At 42.8% G+C, this 20,409-nt stretch overlaps 1 protein-coding gene across 1 annotated transcript in view; it reads left to right on the top strand.

The window, feature by feature from the left end:
- The window catches only part of LOC134353215 (meiosis initiator protein-like), a 99,045-nt gene that overhangs the window by 41,399 nt on the left and 37,237 nt on the right, over positions 1-20,409 (top strand). The window contains exon 9 of the mRNA XM_063061236.1: positions 17,983-18,126. Within this exon, the coding sequence (XP_062917306.1) occupies positions 17,983-18,126 (144 nt within the window). The remainder of the gene's footprint in view (positions 1-17,982; positions 18,127-20,409) is intronic.

Here is a 20,409-nt window from a genome sequence, read left to right on the forward strand (position 1 = left end):
GGTTCTTGTGATGTTTGGTTTCTGCTCCATCTCTTTGGAGCACGCTGAGACACTCACTACAGCAAAGACACTGATTAGAATTAGTTTGTTCAAAGTTTAAAGTACATTTATTATCAAAGTTTTATAAATTATACAACCTTGAGATTCGCCTGCTTATAGCCAGTCGCAAAACAAGGAACCCGGAAGAACCCATTTAAAAAAGACCAACAAAAAGACCCAATGTGCAGAGAGAGAGAGAAAAATAAACACATTGTGCAAACAATGAAAGCAAGCAACAGCAACACTCGGAATGAAAGTGAGTCCGTAGACACAAAGTCCAGAGCAGCCGGATCAGGCCCATAGCCTCAGCCTCAGTTCATCACATGGTGGGGCAAATCATCAGGGAGTTCGCAGACACGAAGCTCAGAGCAGCCGGAACAGTCTCACAGTCTCATCCTTGGTGCAGAGGAAATATCGCGGGTAGTGAGCAGAACCAGCCCAACCCTCGCCTCCAGTCCCGACACCCTGCCTTTTCAATCCCTCTGGCCCGGCGTTGAAATTGTCAAAACGCCAAGTCGTTCCCTGGTATTTGGCAAAGTGATGAGGTAAATAGAATAAAGCAGAATTAACTGAAGTTGGCTTTGGGTTAAAGCCTTTTAAAAAAATTATCTTTATTTGTCATTTGCACATCAAAACATACAGTGAAATGTGTCATTTGGGTTAACAACCAACACACTCTGAAGATGTGCTGGGGGCTTCTGCTCCACTTAGCATGCCCACACTCACAAACTCTAACCTGTACATCTTTAGATTGTGGAAGGAAATTGGAGCACCCTGAGGTCATTGGGGGAATGTCCGAACTCTTTACAGAAAACGGCAGGAATTGGACCCGGGGGGCTTGCACTGTAAGTTGCACTAGCTGCTACACTACCATGCCGCCCCTGAGTTATATAATGTATCTTTCAAACCATCCCTAAAATAAAACAAATGAGGTGTTCACACCTTGCAATGAATGCAGGGGAGAATAACATGGCTGATACTTACTCTATTTATTTATTTACTTACTTAATGACTGACATGCAGCATGGAATAGGCCTTTCCAACCCTTAGAGCCATGCTACCCAGCAATCCCCCAATTTAATCCTCGCTTAATCACTGGACAATTTACAATGACCAATTAACCTACCAACCAGTACATCTTCAGACTGGGAGGGAACTGGAGCACCCAAAGGAAACCCATGTGGTCACAGGAAGAATGTACAAACTTCTTACAGACAACGATGGGAATTGAACCCGGGTCGCTGGTACTTTAAACATGATGGAGAATTATAAAACTCAAGGAGAAGAAGCTTCAGGAAATAAGGTTCTATGTTTAAATAGAACTCTAAAATTTGCTTGAAGACCATAAGACTTAGCAACAGAATTAGGCCCATTGAGTGCTGCGTCATTTGATCGTGGCTAATTTATTTTCCCTCTCAACCCCATCCTCCTGCCTTCTCCCCGTAACCTTTGATGCCTTTCGTAATCAAGAACATATGAACCTCTACTTTAAATAGACTCAATGACTTGGCCTACAGCTGCCTGTGGCAATGAATTCCATAGTTTTGTTACTGGCTGGCTAAAGAAATTCCACCTCATCTCAGGTCTAAAGGGACATTCTTCTATTTTGAGGCTGTACCATCTGGTCCTAGACTCTCCCACTAAAGGAAACATCTCTACATCCATTCTATATAGGTCTTGAGTCCTGGTTAAAATACCCACCTCAATCAACATTGAGGAAGAAATAAAAGTCTGTTGCTTGTGGGCCGTAGTGGATTTGTACAACATAGAACATTACAGCACAGTACAGGCCCTTCAGCCCGCAATGTTATACTGACCTTTTAACCCACTGCAAAATCAATCTAACCTTTCCCTCCCACATAACCCTCCATTTTTCCATCATCCATGTGCCTATCTAAGATTGGCTTAAGTGCCCCTAATGTATCTGCCTCTACCACCACCCTGGCAGGGTGTTCTACACCCCCTCCACTCCCTGTAAGAAAAAACACCTGCCTCTGACATACCTCCTATATTTTCCTACAATCACCTTAACGTTATGCTCCCTAGTATTAGCCATTTCCACCCTGATATAAGGTCTCTGGCTGTCTACTTGATCTATGCCTCAAATCATCTTGTATGCATCTATCAGGTCACTCTCATCCTCCTTTGCTTCAAAACGAAAAATCCAAGCTTGCTCAACCTTTCCTCTCATGTAGGGTTCAGCATGAAATAAAGGTGAATGCGTGCAGTCTGTTTAATCTTATAAACCATGTGTGGATTATCTTGACATACAGAAGTAAGATCTTTCTTTCGAGGCTAAGTCCGGAAGAAGATGGCGCCAGCGAATAATACTACCATCCTCCAGATAATCTACAAAACTGCTTCTTTCACTTCTTTAATGTCTTCTTTTTCTTTCAAATGTGGTTCTGTTGGATCCTGTGACCTACAGTTCAATGGTGTGTTTTTGGGGCCAATTGAGCAATCTGGCACTTTGCTGTCTCCGAGAGAGGCCCGGGAGGTGAGTGGCCTCCTTGAGGCCAAGAAGCTTGGAAAAGGGGTACACACCCATGACCTACTCCATTTCTCGCTGATCTCACCGATTAAAGCATTGAGGAAGATTGAAAACATCAAGCCGAGTGCAGTAGGCGAGAAAGTGTTCAGCTCGCTGCTGCCGGAGAAAGTGTCTGCATGTGATGGTCTTTCTCTTCCTCTCACTCACTGCTCCCGTGGCTCCCTCTGTCTGAATGATCTCTGTCCCTCAAAGCTGTCAGAGGACGGTGCCGGAGCAAGGTTTAATCGACGTGGTTTGTGGATTGGACTGTAGTTCACATTATGATGTGTTTTCTTGTTCTGGTCACTCCTTTTTTTCTTGCTATTTTGGGCGACTTTGAATTGGGACGGTCTGCAGATAATTAACACTGAGCAGCTTGGAAAATGGACTCTCTCATTTTTGTGTTTTATGTTCTGTGGTTTTGCTCTTTAATTGCCGTTTCTGCGATTTTTTTTGCGTTGGGACAAGAGGTTTTGATGTTTTTCTCTGAACAGTTTCATGGCTTGCTTTATTTTGTAGCTGTCTGTGGGGAAGACGAATCTCAGGGTTGTACACTACATACATACTTTGGTAATAAATGTACTTTGAATCCTTTGAAGTAGGAGGTTAGTTTACGCTTAACCATTATTGTTTTTTCCTTTATCGTATTGACAACCAGAGAAGAGCCTCTTCCCTCCCCCTTGGGTTCACTCAAATATAAGTGATATTTAATGTGATGTGTTCTGTAGATTGTTGCCAGAGATGGGATCACAAGCAGCCCTCTGCACCTTTGAGTTAATGGGGGGGGGGGGTTAGCAGTCTCTTTCATAATCAGTCTCCAGTTCTGTTTGCTGAAACAATGAGGTTAGCTGTGATCCTTTTGTAGATTCATATCAAGCTGACACTCAAGTATGCCTAAGGCAAGCTGAGTGAACCTTTGATTTGCTTGTGTGGTCATCTTTAGCAAAAAGCAGATCAACAAGGTGACACTTGCTGTGATATAGCAGCTATTTCTATTTTTATTCAGAGATTCAGCACAGCAACAGGCTCTGCTGGCCCAACTGTCCAATTATACCGATGTGACCAATTAACCTACTAACCCATACATCTTTGGAATGTGGGAGGAATCTGGAGCACCCGGAGGAAACTCATATAGTCATGGAGAGAATGTACAAACTCCTTACAGGCGGCAGTGGGAATTTTTAAATTTACTTAGAGATGCAGTACAGTAACAGGCCTTTCCAGCCCATGCTGTCCAATTAACCTTCTAACCCAAAGGTCTTTGAAATGTGGAAGGAAACAGGAGCAAACTCATATAGTCACAGGGAGAATGCACAAAGTCCTTACAGGCAGCAGTGGGAATTCATTTATTTATTTATTTATTTATTTACGTAGCGATATAGCACGGTAACAGGCTCTTCCAGCCCAGTGAGTCATGCTACACAATTACACCCCAATGATCAATGTTGAAGTCCATGAGGATGAGAGTGGAGGACGGGCCAGTGCTCAGCATCGTCTGCCTGCGTTTGACTGGCCGCACTCTCCCTCTCACTAGCTGCTGTCGGAGAAACGTGCAGGAACCTTGGGAGCCACGTTTGCAAGGACTGATCGGCGAGGCTATGGACTTGTTTTCAGGGACTTTGAGGTTCACATTGCATGTGTTTCTGGATTCTGGTTACTCTTCATTTTGCTGTTTCTGACCGGTTTGATCAGGACGATCAATGCGGTTTGGAGCAGTGTGTGAAGGATGTCCTTGTGGCTTGCAGTGGTCTGCTGGAGCGGCATGGGACTGAACTGAACTTAATACTACTGGACTCCTGGTTTAGTGTTTGATATTCTGTGTGTTGTTCACTTGCTTTTTGCCATTTGGGCAACTTGTTCTTTTTTCATGCATTGAGTATTTGATGTTTTCGTGAACGGATTCCATGGTGTTTCTTTGTGTCATGGCTGACTGCAGAAGGACGATTCTCAGAGTTGTAGAGTCATGGAAAAGTGCATCACGGAAACAGGCCCTTCGGTCTATCTAGCCTGTGCCACCCCAGTTTAAACTGCCTACTCCCATTGATCTCCATCAGGTCCATAGCCCTGCATACCTCTACCATCCAAGTACCTATCCAAACTTCTCTTCAACATTGAAATTGAGCTCACATGCTTTACTTGTGCTGACAGCTTGTTCCACAGACTCACGACCCTCTGAGGGAAGAAAAGTCCCCTCTTTCCCCTTAAACTTTTTACCTTTCACCCTTAACCCATGACCTCTAGTTGTAATCCCACCCAACTTTAGTGGAAAGAGCCCGATTGTATTTACCCTATCTATACCCCTCATAATTTTGGATACCTCTATCAGTCTTCCATATTCCAAGGAATAAAATCTTAGACTATTCAATCTTTCCTCTCGGGTCCTGCAGTCCCGGTAACATCCTTGTAAATTTTCTCTATACTCTTTCAATCTTATTTACACCTTTTCTGCAGGCAGGTGACTAAAACTACACACAATACTCCAAATTAGGCATCACCAACACCTCATACAACAACATAACATCCAATCTTCTGTGCTCAGTACATTGATTTATGAAGGCCAATATGCCAAAAACTTTCTTTACAATCCTATCTACCTGTGAAACCGCTTTCAATGTATTATGTACCTGCATTCCTAGATTCCTTTGTTCAACATGTGACAAGAATACACATAGATTAAGATGTAGCTGGCCTGGGCTGGCACCAGTGGAATCAGCAGTTGGTCTGCCACCTGTCTTCAGGAGAGAGAGAGATAAGGAAAACAATGGAGCAGCATTTGGAGATGTTAATGAAGGGGAAGGAGAGCTGTCAAGATCGGCTCCCCCTTTGAACCCTGAACTGTTTGAAGTGATGGACAGGCGATACCCCAGCAGGGGGATAAAAAGGGACAGGTTCGCTAAGGCAGGACACACACACGACACCCGAGGTAACGAGACCTTGGAAGCGGTGCGTCTCTCACAAGTCGGTGGGAAGTACCGGGCCATAAACGCACAGGGTGGAAAGGCATTATCGGCGGGAACCTGGTGTGTGTCCACCCTTGCCTGGGTGCCAGGTTCACCACAGGGAAACGATCGTATCTGGAAACGGAGGGGTCACGGTCGGTGACCTCAGATGACATCACAAAGGACTCGCCCGAAAGCTGACTGCGAAGGTCTGTGTGGAAGCTGTGTTGAATATTCATTCGTTTTGCTCTCTCTCTCCTTCCCCCCACTGTCCATCGCCACGGCAGCGATTACTGCGAACTGAACTGAACTAAATTGAACTGAACTTTGCGTCACTTTGAAACTGGTCATTTACCCCTGACAACGATAGAGCTTGATTGATCCTGTTATCTTAATTCTGTGTACATGTATGTTTATCATTGCTGAACTGTTGCATTCATTATCCTTTTGATTAGAGTACTGTGTTGCTTGTTTCTTTAATAAAACTTTCTTAGTTCTAGTAATCCAGACTCCAACTGAGTGATCCATTTCTGCTGGTTTGGCAACCCAGTTACGGGTTACGTAACAAACAGCACTCCTCAGTGCCATGCTGTTTACTGTGTAAGACCTACCTTTGTTGGTCCTATGAAGTGCACTGGCAATTTCTGCAGTGAACACCTTGTCAAGTCTTTGTCTGTCTCCTGAGTAAATACAGATGCAAAAAAAAAGTAAGATCTCCCCCATCTCTTTTGCCTCCACACATGGATTACCATTCTGATCTTCCAGAGGACCAATATTGTCCATTGCCATCCTTTTGCTCTTAACATATCTGTAGAATCCCTTAGGGTTCTCCTTCACCTTGTCTGCCAGGGCAACTTCATGCCTTCTTTTAGCCCTCCTGATTTCTTTCTTAAGTGCTGTCTTGTATTTCTTATACAACATAAGCACCTCATTTGTTCCTGTCTGCCTATACCTGCTACGCACCTCTTCTTTTTCTTAACCAGAGCCTCAATATCTCTTGAAAACCAAAGTTTCCTAAACTTGTTATCTTTACCTTTTATTTTTACAGGCATGTACAAGCTTTGTACTCTCAAAATTTCGCTTCTGAAAGCCTCCCACTTACCAAGTACACCTTTACCAGACACAGCCTGCCCCAATCCACACTTGCCAGATCCTCTCTTACACCATCAAAATTGGCCTTTTTCCAATTTAGAATCTCAACCCGCAGACACATGATGCAAGGTGTTCCCCGACACAAATTTCTGTCACCTGTCCTGCCTCATTCCCTAATAGCAGATTGAGTATTGCACACTCGTTGGGACTTCTATGTACTAATTAAGGAAACTTGCCTGAACACATTTGACAAGCTTTATCCTATCTAGTCCTTTACAGTTTGGGTCTAAGTCCTTCTGCAATCACATTGCTTCCTCAGCACTCCCTGCCTCTCTACCTATCTTTGTGTCTTTGTATCACCTACTATAACACTCTTATGTTTCTTGCAACTGTCTGCGATCTCTCTACAAATTTGTTCTTTAAATCCCTTGATCTGTTGGATGGTCTGTAATATAGCCCCATTAACATAGTCGTACCTTTCTTATTCCTCAGTTCCACCCATAATGCCTTATTAGGCGAACTTTCCAATCTGTCCTTACTGAGCACTGCCATGACATTCTCCCTGACTAGTAATGCTCCCCTTCTCCTGTAACCCCTCCCACTCTGTCACATCTAAAACAGCAGGATCCTGGAATATTGAGTGGTCATTTCTGCCCCTCCAGAAACCAAGTCTCACTGATGGCTATACGATCATAATTCCAGATGTTGAACCATGGCCTGGACTCATCTGCCTTTCCTACAATACCTCTTGCATTGGAATATATGCAGCTCAGGATGTTAACTGCACCATGCTCAACCTTTTGATTTCTGACTTTGTCTGAGCTGCTTCCCTGAGGCTGTGACACTGCTGAACCTCTCATCACAGCGCTAAGCAGTATTGCATCCGTATTGTGCTGTCTCAGTACTTTTGTATTTGTGTGCTGTAGCACTTTTTTTTATACGCAGTTATTTTGTAAATAACACTATTCTTTGCATTTCTGGTCAGATGCCAAATGCATTTTATTGGCTTTGTATCTGTACTCGGCACAATGACAATAAAGTTGAATCTAATCTAATCTAATCTTAACAACATCTGTCTCCACAGTCTCTCCATTATCTGATTGGAACATCAGAGTTCAATTGCTGGCACAGTCTGTAAGTAGCTTGTGTGTTCTTCCCATGATCTCATGGGTTTCTGTCAGTGCTTCAGTTTCCTCCCACATTCCAAAGATCTTCTGTTAGTGTTTTGGGTAAGTGAGTTGTGGGCATGTTATGTTGGCGCCAGAAGTGTGCCCCCAGCACAATCCTCACTGATTTGATTTGACGCACTTCACTGTATGATTCAATGTACATGTGGCAAATAAAATTAATCTGTAATCTTTAATCCTGACTGATGCCCACTGGTCAGCGTGGATGCTGTGGGTTGAATGGGCTGTTTAAGCTATACGCCCCTTTGACTCAATGACGTGGTAAACATAACGGTTAGTTTCCACACAGTGTACCGTAGTGGTCACCAACCTTTTTAAGCCCAAGATCCCCTACCTCGGCCTTAGTGAAAGGCAAGATCTACCCACTAAATTGTTTAGAGAAAAAACAACTCAGATTGTACTTCCAACTTGAGGCCTTTGATTTGGACTAGTTGTATTTGAATTACATAAAATGCTTTTGTCAAACTTTCAAATTAATTCAACCAAGAAAACACTGTAACCAGCATATCAAGCAGGCCTTAGCTGTCTTTCTTTCAGAATATTACAATACTTCATACCTTTTGTAGTAAGTTCTACTTTGAAAAAGGACCACTCGACAACTTCATGTCCAAAGGAACAACTTCATCTGGGACGGCAAAACCAACACGGCGGAGGGGCTTATACACACGTGCGCAGAAAAGACCGGAAGTAAAACCCCGCAACCCCGGAAACAACCTCCGTTTACAAACAGCTTTCTGTAGCAGGAGTATTGCTATGTTACCATTATCCTAATTGGTATTAACTTATCTTTATAATGCTCACATTACAACACTTCTCCCCCTTTAAATTCCAACATTCCCCAAATGTAGAAGAACTGGGAAACAAAAAACAGTGGTGTCATTAGCTTGCGTACCCCTGAAACTTATACTAGTGTCTCAGTAACAGTTTACCAATACTAAACACCTGAAAAACAAGGCAGATTCAACATTCAGTCTAACAAAGGAAACTGTCCATTCAAATATTCAGTCTGTCAGGAGGTTTGCGAGGATGCTGTGCTGAAACGGTTTGTTGACTTGCTGCCTGAGATAAAGAAACAAGGAGCACGAGGAACTGTCAGATGATGCGTGGCTACCGGATTTAGGGTTTCTGACAGACCTAACGGCTAAATTAAACGCACTTAACAGCGAGCTCATGGGAAAAGACCAACACCTGCCCCACATGATAAGTGCAGTAAATGCGTTTAAGGCCAAGCTCGGTGTTTGGATTTCAAATTTAAAGAACAGGAGGCTGACACACTTTCCCAACTTGGAGAAACTGTTATAGGCCATCAAGGAAAAAAAATGCTTTTTGCCCTGAGCAGTACTGTGCTTACCTAGACAAACTGGCAATAGAGTTGGATCGGCGTTTTGGGGAGTTAAACGTCATGAAAGATATTGCTGCATTTATTTCAAACCCATTTCTGCCGATCGATATAGAACAGATACCAGCCAAATTCCAGCAAGTATTTGGTGTGCCAAGTGATATTGAAATGGAAATAATTGATTTGCAAAATGACATCGAGCTTAAAGCAAGATCAAGGGACGGTGACTTTTGGGGGCTACTTCGGGTCAACTTATCTGTGTGAAATTGCATTTTTGCAGATGAAAATTATTAAATCTAAGTACAGGAGCTGTCTTACTGACAGACACCTCACACACTGTCTCAGGCTGGCTGTCTGTAGTTATGAGCCAAATTTCAGGGAACTAGCAGAAATTATTCAGACGCAGTCATCATACTGAGTGCAACAGTCAATTTTTATTCATTTATTTTTCGTGTTGAAATAAAATTAAATAATAGAACTTAGAATTAAAGGTGTTGTAATGTGAGCATTATAAAGATAAGTTAATACTAATTAGGATAATGGTAATATAGCAGTGGTCCCCAACCAGTGGGCCACGGACCGGTAAACGATATGATTTGGCGATATGAAACGATATGAGTCAGCTGCACTTTTCCTCATTCCCTGTCACGCACTGTTGAACTTGAACGCACGTGAGGTTATCAGTGACCCAAGACGTGCAAAGGAATGGGTCTGTGACCCATTTGTGATTGTTCCCGGTGAATCATCCATGTCAGCGCGGGAAGAAGATCAACTCCTTGAGCTTGCAAATGACGGTAGGCTGAAAAGTATGTTTGACATAACATCTCTGCTGGCATTCTAGATCAAAGTCAAGGCTGAATATCCTGAGATAGCCACGAAAGCACTGAAAACGTTGTTTCCATTTCCAATATCATATCGCTGTGAAGTGGAGTTTTCTACAATGAATGCAATGAAAACCAAATTGTGGAATAGACTGGACATAAGATAGCCTTCAAGTATCGCTGTCTCCCATCACCCCGCGATGGGACCATGTTGTTGCAGGAAAACAAGCCCAGGGTTCCCACTGATTCAGCGATATTGGTGTGTTGCAATGATTTTATATGTTCGTACGAGGAAAATATGGGCTGTGTGTTTAATATCCAAATGTTACTTAAAATGTTATGATGCTATTGACTTATAATTGACTTATCAATATTCATACGAGGAAAATATGCGCTGTGTACTTAATATTAAATTCATTAGATAAACCCTTTTAGAAATGAAATTGAGTGTATTAGCCACATAAGTGACTTATAGTTGACTTATCACCGATATTCCAGTCGTGATTAACACCCTCCTCCCCCCCCATCCCCGCCGCCGTTCGGCCACTCCGCAAGAATATTGTCAATATTAAACCGGTCCGTGGTGCAGAAAAAGGGTTGGGGACCATAGTTCCCTCTAAGCTGTGCGCATGTGAACGTGCACACACATTTTTCAACCAGCGCACAAAGGAAATTAATGTATGCACAAAAGGTTAGTTACCTAAAATAATGTAGTAGTTAATAATTATACTTATTGAAAATAATCTTTTAGCTAACTGTTTCTGTTAACTAGTTAGTTGGTTTTTCAAATACCACAATGCACGTCACTAATTTACGTCACCTCACCTTTCCTGTTCCAGTTTGTACAGCTACATCACGGCGGCAGCCATCTTTGGCAGACAGTGTTCATATCGTAAAGTTTACAAAGATCTGTTTCAAATCCTGTAGATAGCTTACTAAGTTTTTATTGGAAAAAGTATTGATTCACTATGTCGAATGCAAAAGAAGCGAAGGGCGTGAAGCGTGAAAGAACTGCAAATTTGTTTAAAGTTGAATGGCTTAACAAAATAGTAGAAACTGTTATACCGAAAGCTCATGAGGTCATGAACGTTCAGCTACAAGAAATATTTATGTATGATTTGGAAACTGAAGTTATCTGTATTGTCGTGATGCGAAAGTTGCTGGAGAATTTGCTAGTGGAAAGAAGTGGGATGATATTTTGGAAATTTGACTTTTTGAAGCGTCATTTGGCAAGTAAATCGCATTTGAACGGTGTACAAAAGCTCAGGCAACAGAACCCGTCATTACCCATTACAGGAGTGCTACGCATGTTACGGTTGAGTGCAGATGAGCGAGAGCAAAAACGATCAAACCCAGAGGAGATCAAAGTTGAGGTACAAGAATGGTCAGCTTGTGATTTCTCCGCAATTGCAGATTGTGACTTCACATTTAGCGATGAACAGGTTAATACCTTATGTCTAAAATATCATGATTTTCTAGCTGAAAATGTTGTGTTAGACAGTTTAATGATTTCAAATTTTCCGTGCAAGAAAAAATTAAATCCAAACCGATTTTAAACTTTGCACAAATGGTGGCATTTGTACTTCAAAATGAACAGTTGTGTGACCTTGCACAGTTGATGGACACTGGGGGAACCTTTCTTGCATCTAGTGCGGACTGTGAGCGAGGTTTTAGCCTAATGAATCAACTCAAAAACAAGCTGAGAAACCGTTTAGGTGAATGTCATTTGGATGTGTTAATGAGAATCAAAAGCTATCAATGGGATGGAAGTTCTATTAGTCGAGATAGAGTTTACAAAGAATAGGTAAATGCCAAAGACAGGAGAGAGAAAAAAATAACTGAGTGACTTAAATATGATAAAAATTAAATATCTCCAACCTGATGGCATGAACATTGACTTCTCTAACTTCCGTTAATATCCCTCCTCCCCTTTGTACCCCATCCCTTATTTATTTGTTTATCTATCTATCTACTTAGATTGTTTTCTTTCCCCTTTTTTCCTCTCTTTTTTCTCCCTCTGTCCCTCTCACTATAACCCCTTGCCCATCCTCTGGGCTTCCCCCTCTCCCCCTTTCTTTCTCCCTAGGCCTCCCGTCCCATGATCCTCTCCCTTCTCCAGCCTCGTATCCTTTTTGCCAATCAGCTTTCCAGCTCTTAGCTCCATCCCTCCCCCTCCTCTCTTCTCCTATCATTTTGGATTTCTCCCTCCCCCTCCCACTTTCAAATCTTGTACTATCTCTTCTTTCAGTTAGTCCTGACGAAGGATCTCGGCCTGAAATGTCAACTGTACCTCTTCCTAGAGATGCTGCCTGGCCTGCTGTGTTCACCAGCATTTTTTGTGTGTGTGACTTAAATATGTATGTTATTTTGTTGTTATTCTGTGCAGTTTTATGTCAAATATTTTGTAAACCTACATAAACTGTCCCATGTGTGCATTCAGTGCGCACGTACTTTTGTCACAGGAAAAAAATTTGCACAACATAAGATTTTTGCGCACACTGACTACTGAAAATTAGAGGGAACATTGTTGGGGACCCCTGGAATATAGCAATACTCCCGCTACGGAAAGCTGTTTGTACACAGAGGTTGTTTCCGGGGTTGCGGGGTTTTACTTCCGGTCTTTTCTGTGCATGTGTGTATAAGCCCCTCCGCCGCATTGGTTTTTCAGTCCCAGATAAAGTTGTTCCTTTGGATATGAAGTTGTCGAGTGGTCCTTTTTTAAAGTAGAAGTTACTACGTATGACTCACATATGTGCTCTAGGGGTAAAATTTGCTTTTGCATCAAAAGGTTTATCAAGTATAATGTATTTGTGTATTTATTTTTCATTTTATTTCGGAATCTACTGGGAAAGTCTCAAAGATCGACTGGTTGGTGACCACTAGTGTACTGTAACAAGAGCAATGAGATAGTGGTTAGATAGTCTCTTGGTTAAGGATAAGTATTGCTCAGGCCAATGAGTTAAATTTTCCCTACTCTTTCTCTGTCCAACTGAGAGGACCAGAGAGTGCTCGGTTTAATATGTCATTAGACCACAGGAAAGTCAGCTCAAGTATTAGACTCAGACCTCTGGAGTGGGTCTTTCCAGCTCAGACTGAGCCAGTGATTGAGAGGGAAGAAAAGTAAGGGAAATAAACAAATTAGCACAAAATGATACTGCAAAAGCTACATGAGGCCAAATCTTCCCTTGCAACTCGAGTCACAAAGTTATGGAAGATTTAATCTGTCAAAAATGCACAGCATCTATAAAGAGGAAGCAGGTAATCAATATTTCAAGCCCGAGGACAAAAGACAGGAGCAGTTTCTGGCAGCATATTAGAGCTTTGACCAGCGACCTACTGCCGTTTGGGGTTGATTAGTAAGAGCAAATTAAAGGAAGGCAGGGGCAAGGGCAGCAGCCATCATCACAGTGGTCATCGTCTGAGTGGGCAGAGTCAGAGTGATCTTAAGGCTTCCGCTCTTTGAGGCTTCAGCGAAGAGAGGCTTCACTCAGAGAAAGCAGAGGAAAAGAAAGCTCAACCAACACACAAAATGCTGGAGGAACTCATCAGGCCAGGCAGCATCTATAGAATCGTAAACACACAATAATCTGCAGATGCTGGGGTCAAAGCAACACTCACAATGCGCTGGAGGAACTCAGCAGGTCGGGCAGCATCAGTGGAAAAGATCGGTTGACGTTTCGGACCGAAACCCTTCGGCAGGTCTGAAGAAAAAAAATCTACTCAGTGTTTTGTGTGTGTTGCTTGGATTTCCAGCATCTGCAGATTTTCTCTTGTTTGTGAAAGAAAAGCTCAAGTTTTTTTTTTCCTTCTCTTCTTTATATCTGCTCAGCTAGGACAGTAGAGATGTCAGGCAGGTTAGGGCATTGGTCCTCTTGCGGGATGTGGGAAGGCAGGGAGACCTCCAGTATCCCTGAGCACTACAACTGTGAGAGGTGCATCCAGCTGCAGCTCAAGGACTTGTAGCTGGAACTGGATGAACTCTGGATCATTCAGTAGGCTGAAGGGGTGCTAGAGAGGTGTAGGACACAGGAAACTGAGTGACTGTCAGGAAGGGGAAAGGGGTTAAGGAGCCACTGCTGAGTCCCCTTGTGACCATCCCCCTCAACAACAGGCATATCACTTTGAATTACATCGGAGAGAATGACCCAAAAGAGGAAAGTCACAGTGGTTGGGTCTCTGGCACTAAGTGTGGCTCTGTGACTCAGATGGGAAAGGGGAAGAAGAGGCACTCTGTGGTGATAGGAGATTCGTTAGGGGGACAGAGAGGAGGTTTGTGGCTGAGAATGAGTCTCCTGGATAGTATGTTGCTCCCCCGGGTCCTCAGCATTCTTAAGTGAGTGACTGAACAGCCGGATGTTGTGGTCCATGTGGGTACCAACAGCACGGGTAAGACGAGTGACAAGGTTCTGCTTTGTCAGTTCAGGGAGTTAGGTGCTCAGTTAAAGGGCAGGACCTCAGGGTTGCTATCTGTGCCACCTGCTAGTGAGGCCAGAACTAGGGAGATTTAACGGCGACTCCTTTGTTTGCATATGTGGCTAAGGAGTTGGTATAGATGGGAGGGCATGAGGTTTTTGGATCATCAGGCTCTCTTCCAGGGAAGGTGGAACCTGTACAGAAGGGACTGTTTGCACCTGAACCAGAGGGGGACTGGTACCATATCAGGAAAGTTTGTTAATCTTGCACGGTGGGGTTTAAACGAGAGTTGCAGGGGGATGAAATCGAGTGCCAGAGCAGTTAGTGGAGCGGTTGTACAGGCAGATCTTGGTGAGACCTCAGCAAAAAATAAGGAAACAAAAAGTTGAGCATGGTGTGACAAAATCAGAAAGGGTAAATACAGGACTGAAGATGTTGTATCTGAATGCACACGGTGCATGGAATAAGACAGGTGAACCTGCAGCACAGTTGTAGATTGGCAGGTATGATATTGTAGGCATAATTAGGGCTGAAAGATTATAGCTGGAGCTGAATGTCCAAGGATATACATTGTACTGAAAGGATAGGCAGGAAGGCAGAGGGGGTTGTGTTGCTCTGTTGGTAAAAAAATGAAATGAAATCATTAGAAAGGGGTGACATAGTGTTGGAAGGTGTTAAAACATTGTGGATAGAGCTAAGGAACTGCAAGGGTAAAAAGACGCTGATTGGAGTTGTATACAGACCCCCAAACAGTAGAAAGGATGTGGCCTACAAATTACAACGAGAGATCAAAAAAATGCATGCCAAAAGGGTAATTTTACAACAGTCCTGGCTGACTTCAATATGCAGGTAGATTGGGAAAATAATGTTGGTGCTTGATTACTGGAGGAGGAATTCCTAAAGTGCCTACGAGATGGCTTTTTAGAGCGGCTTGGGGTTGAGCCAACTAGAGGATCAGCTATTCTGGATTGGGTGTTGTGCAGTGAACCGGAATTGACTAGAGAGCTTAAGTTAAAAGAACCCTTTGGAGCAAGTGATTATAATATGATCGAAGTCACCCTGAAATTTGAGAAGGAGAAGCTAAAGTCAGATGTTTCAGTATTACAGTGGAGTAAAGGGAAATACAGAGGCGTGAGAGAGAGTTGGCAGAATTGATTGGAAAAGAACACTGGCAGGGATGATGGCAGATCAGCGATGGCTGGAATTTCTGAAAGCAATTCAGAAGGCACAGAATATATACATCCCAAAGAGGAAGAAGTAATCCAAAGGAGCACAGCCGTGGCTAACAAGAGAAGGCAAAGCCAATATAAAAGCCAAAGAGAAGGCTTATAATAGAGCAAAGATTAGTTTTAGAGAATTGAGAAGCTTTTAAAAGAAGGCAACTAAAAAAGCCATTAAGAAGGTAATACGAAAGTAAGCTAGCCAATAATATTAAAGAGGATACCAAAAGTTTCTTCGGATACATAAAGTGTAAAAGAGAGGTGAGAGTGGATATCAGACCGCTGGAAAACAATGCTAGAGAGGTCATAATGGGGGAAAACGAAATGGTGGACGAACTGAATAAGTAGTTTGCATCACTTTTCACTGTGGAAGACGCTAGCAGTATGGTGAAAGTTCCCGGTGTCAGGAGGGATGAAGTGTGTGAAGTTACCAGAACTAGACAGAAGGTTCTTGGAAAACAAAGGTCTGAAGATAGATAAGTCACCGGAACCAGATGGTACACCCCAGGGTTCTGAAAGACGTGGCTGAAGAGATTGTGGAGGTATTAGTAATGACCTTTCAAGAATCACTAGATGCTGGAATGGTTCTGGAAGACTGGAAAATTGCAAGTGTCACTCCACTCTTCAAGAAAGGAGAGTGGCAGAAGAAAGGAAACTAGGCCAGTTAGTCTGATATCAGTAGTTGGGAAGATGTTGGAGTCGATTATTAAGTTTGAGGTCTCGGGGTTCTTGGAGGCACAGGACAAAATAGACCGTAGTCAGCATGGTTTCCTCAATGGAAAACCTTGCCTGACAAATCCGTTGGAATTCTTTGAAGAAATAACAGGCAGGATAAACAAAGGAGAGTCAGTTGATGTTGTGTACTTGGATTTTCAGAAGGCCTTTGACAAGGTGCCACACGTGAGTGAGACTGCTTAACAAGCTACAAGCTCATGGTGTTACAGGAAAGATTCTGGCATGGATAAAGCAGTGGCTGATTGGCAGCAGGCAAAGAGTGGAAATGAAAGGAGCCTTTTCTGACTGGCTGCCAGTGATCAGTGGTGTTCCACAGGGGTCTATGTTGGGACCGATTCTTTTTACGTTATATGTCAATGATTTGGATGTTGGATTTGATGGCTTTGTTGCAAAGTTTGCAAACAATATAAAGATAGGTGGAGGCTGCTGAAGGACTTAGACAGATTAGGAGAATGAGCAAAGATATGGCAGACGGAATACAATGTTGGGAAGTGTATAATCATGCACTTCAGTAAGAGAAATGGAAGGGTTGACTATTTTCTAAATGGAGAGAAAATACAAAATAACTGAGGTGCAAAGGGACTTGGGAGTCCTTGTGCAAGATTCCCTAAAGGTTAATTTGCAGGTTGAGTCTATGGTGAGGAAGGCAAGTGTAATGTTAGTGTTCATTCAAGAGGATTAGAATGTAAAAGCAAGGATGTAATGTTGAGACTTTATAAAGCACTGGTGAGGCTTCACCTGGAGTATTGTGGGCAGTTTTGGGCCCCTTATCTTAGAAAGGATGTGCTGAAACTGGAGAGGATTCAAAAGAGGTTCACGAAAATGATTCTAGGATTGAATGGCTTGTCACATGAAGAGCGTTTGGTGGCCCTGGGCCTGTATTCACTGGAATTCAGAAGAATGAGGGGTGATCTCATTAAGACCTATCGAATGTTGAAAGGCCTTGATAGAGTTGAATGTGGAGAGGATGTTTCCTCTGGTGGGAGAGTCTAAGGTCAGAGGACACAGTCTCATAATAGAAGGGCATCCTTTTAGAACAGAGACGTGGAGGAATTTCTTTAACCTAAGAGTGGTGAATCTGTGGAATTCTTTGCCACAGGCAGCTGTGAAGGCTAAGCCTGTATGTATATTTAAGGCAGAGTTTGATAGATTGTTGATTGGTCAGGACATGAAGGGATACGGGGAGAAGGCAGGAGATTGGGTTGAGAGAAAAATTGGATCAGCCATGATGAAATGGTGGAGCAGACATGATGGGCCAAATGGTCTAATTCTGCTCCTATACTTTATGGTCTTATGGTCTTTATATTTTTCATTTATTGAGATACAGCGCAGAGTAGCCCCTTCCACCCTTAGCTCAATCATGAGACAATTTACAATGACCAATTAACCTATCAGCACACCTTTGGATTGTGGGAGGAAACTGGAGCACCTGGAAGAAACCCATGCGGTCACGGGCAGAAGTACAAACCCCTTACAGACAGCAGTGGGAATTGAATCCGGTACTGAATGTACTGTAAGCGTTGAACTAACCACTATGCTACTGTGCTGCCCTATATTTATCAATTGTAAAGTCCAGTATAGTTACTTGCTAAATATCATGCTGCATAATCTTCCTCAATTTGGGGATTTTTTTGGCTCATTCTGATCTATCTAAACCTTTTGCACAGGAGCAACGGAAGTTCATTCTCCAGTCAGTGACTCTCTAATGACCCCAGGGCTTCAGACTTCACTTGGCTTGAGTCCTTCTCTCTTTTCATCTCCGGGACGGCATGTTCAACTTCTGCAAGATGGAAAGGAAAACCTGACTCAAGGTAATAGGACATACAGTAGTTGCTGGGGATAAAAAACAGAAGCTGCTGGAACACACAACAGGTTGAGCAGCCCAGAATCAGGTTTAATGTCACTGGAATATGCCATGAAATTTGTTGTTTTGCTGCAGCAATACAGTGCAATTCATATCACTACAAATTACAGTAAGAAATATATATATATATTCATTCAGCTAATTGGGACACCACTTGATTGGCCTAAAATGTACTGTAATGATGTATCCCAATTAACTGGAATCATTCAAATAATATATAATATATTTTTGAACAGGTTACATGTTTTCCTTTCCTTCCTTCGTGGCTGTCTGTGGAAAGATGAATCTCAGGGCTGTGTACAGCATACAGACTTTGATAATAAATGTATTTTGAGCTTATTTCAATCCTGTGCAGTGGTCCCCCTCATACCAGGCAGTGAATCAGCCAGTTAGAATGCTCTCCACGGTACATCTGTAGAAATTTGCAAGTGTCGTTAGTGACATACCGAATTTCCTCAAACTCCTAATGAAATATAGCCACTGTTGTGCCTTCTTTGTAACTGTATCAATATGCAGTGGAGAATGGGTTCCAGTTAATTGGGGGGGTGGGGGCATTTGGACCAGTATATTTTAGCCCAATTAAATGGCTGCCTCAATTATCTGAAGTTTCATAAAAATAGTAACAAGGTATAAAGAATGGAATAAAAAATGGATTTGTGTAAGGAAAATCATATCTGACGAATCTCATAGAATTTTTTGAGGATGTAACTAGTAGAGTGGATAGGGGAGGACCAGTGGATGCGGTGTATTGGGATTTCCAAAAGGATTTTGACGAGGTCCCACACAGGAGATTAGTGTGCAAGCTTAAAGCACATGGTGTTGGGGGTATGGTATTGATATGGATAGAGAATTGGTTGGCAGACAGGAAGCAAAGAGTGGGAATAAACGGGACCTTTTCAGAATGGCAGGCAGTGACTAGTGGGGTACCGCAAGGCTCAGTGCTGGGACCCCAGTTGTTTACAATATATATTAATGACTTAGACGAGGGAATTAAATGCAGCATCTCCAAATTTGTGGATGACACGAAGCTGGGCGGCAGTGTTAGCTGTGAGGAGGATGCTAAAAGGATGCAGGGTGACTTGGATAAGTTAGGTGAGTGGGCAAATTCATGGCAGATGCAATTTAATGTGGATAAATGTGAGGTTGTCCACTTTGGTGGCAAGAACAGGAAAACAGATTATTATCTGAATGGCAGCCGATTAGGAAAAGGGGAGGTGCAACGAGACCTGGGTGTCATTGTACACCAGTCATTGAAAGTGGGCATGCAGGTACAGCAGGCGGTGAAAAAGGCGAATGGTATGCTGGCATTTATAGCAAGAGGATTCGAGTACAGGAGCAGGGAGGTTCTACTGCAGTTGTACAAGGCCTTGGTGAGACCACACCTGGAGTATTGTGTGCAGTTTTGGTCCCCCAATCTGACGAAAGGCATTCTTGCTATAGAGGGAGTACAAAGAAGGTTCACCAGATTGATTCCTGTGATGGCAGAACTTTCATATGATGAAAGACTGGATTGACTAGGCTTATACTCACTGGAATTTAGAAGATTGAGGGGGCATCTTACTGAAACATATAAAATTCTAAAGGGATTGGACAGGCTAGATGCAGGAAGTTTGTTCCCGATGTTGGGGAAGTCCAGAACAAGGGGTCACTGTTTAAGGATAAAGGGGAAGCCTTTTAGGACCGAGATAACGAAAAACTTCTTCACACAGAGAGTGGTGAACCTGTGGAATTCTCTGCCACAGGAAACAGTTGAGGCCAGTTCATTGGCTATATTTAAGAGGGAGTTAGATATGGCCCTTGTGGCTAAAGGGATCAGGGGGTATGGGGGGAAGGCAGGTACAGGGTTCTGAGTTGGATGATCAGCCATGATCGTACTGAATGGCGGTGCAGGCTCGAAGGGCCGAATGGCCTACACCTGCACCTATTTCTATGTTTCTATGTTTCTAAGAACAAGCTACTGTTTAACTGAGTAACAACTTTGTATTTAAATGAAATACTGAACAAATTAGAACACCACCAATACTACTACAGTACTATAAAACTCTGTATTAGTTCCTAATTGTTATTGACAGAGGAATTCATCCAGTGTACTCTGCCGCATCCTTTTGATTGACTGTAAATGAACAAAATCAGTGCCAACACCTAGTGTAGATAATGGACTACCTTTATACCATGCTACTGATGTTTGCATCCTCCAAATCTTCAATTTCATTGTAACACTCAAGTTGTT

The sequence above is a fragment of the Mobula hypostoma genome, chromosome 10, assembly GCF_963921235.1.
Source record: "Mobula hypostoma chromosome 10, sMobHyp1.1, whole genome shotgun sequence".
Lineage (NCBI taxonomy): Eukaryota > Metazoa > Chordata > Chondrichthyes > Myliobatiformes > Myliobatidae > Mobula > Mobula hypostoma.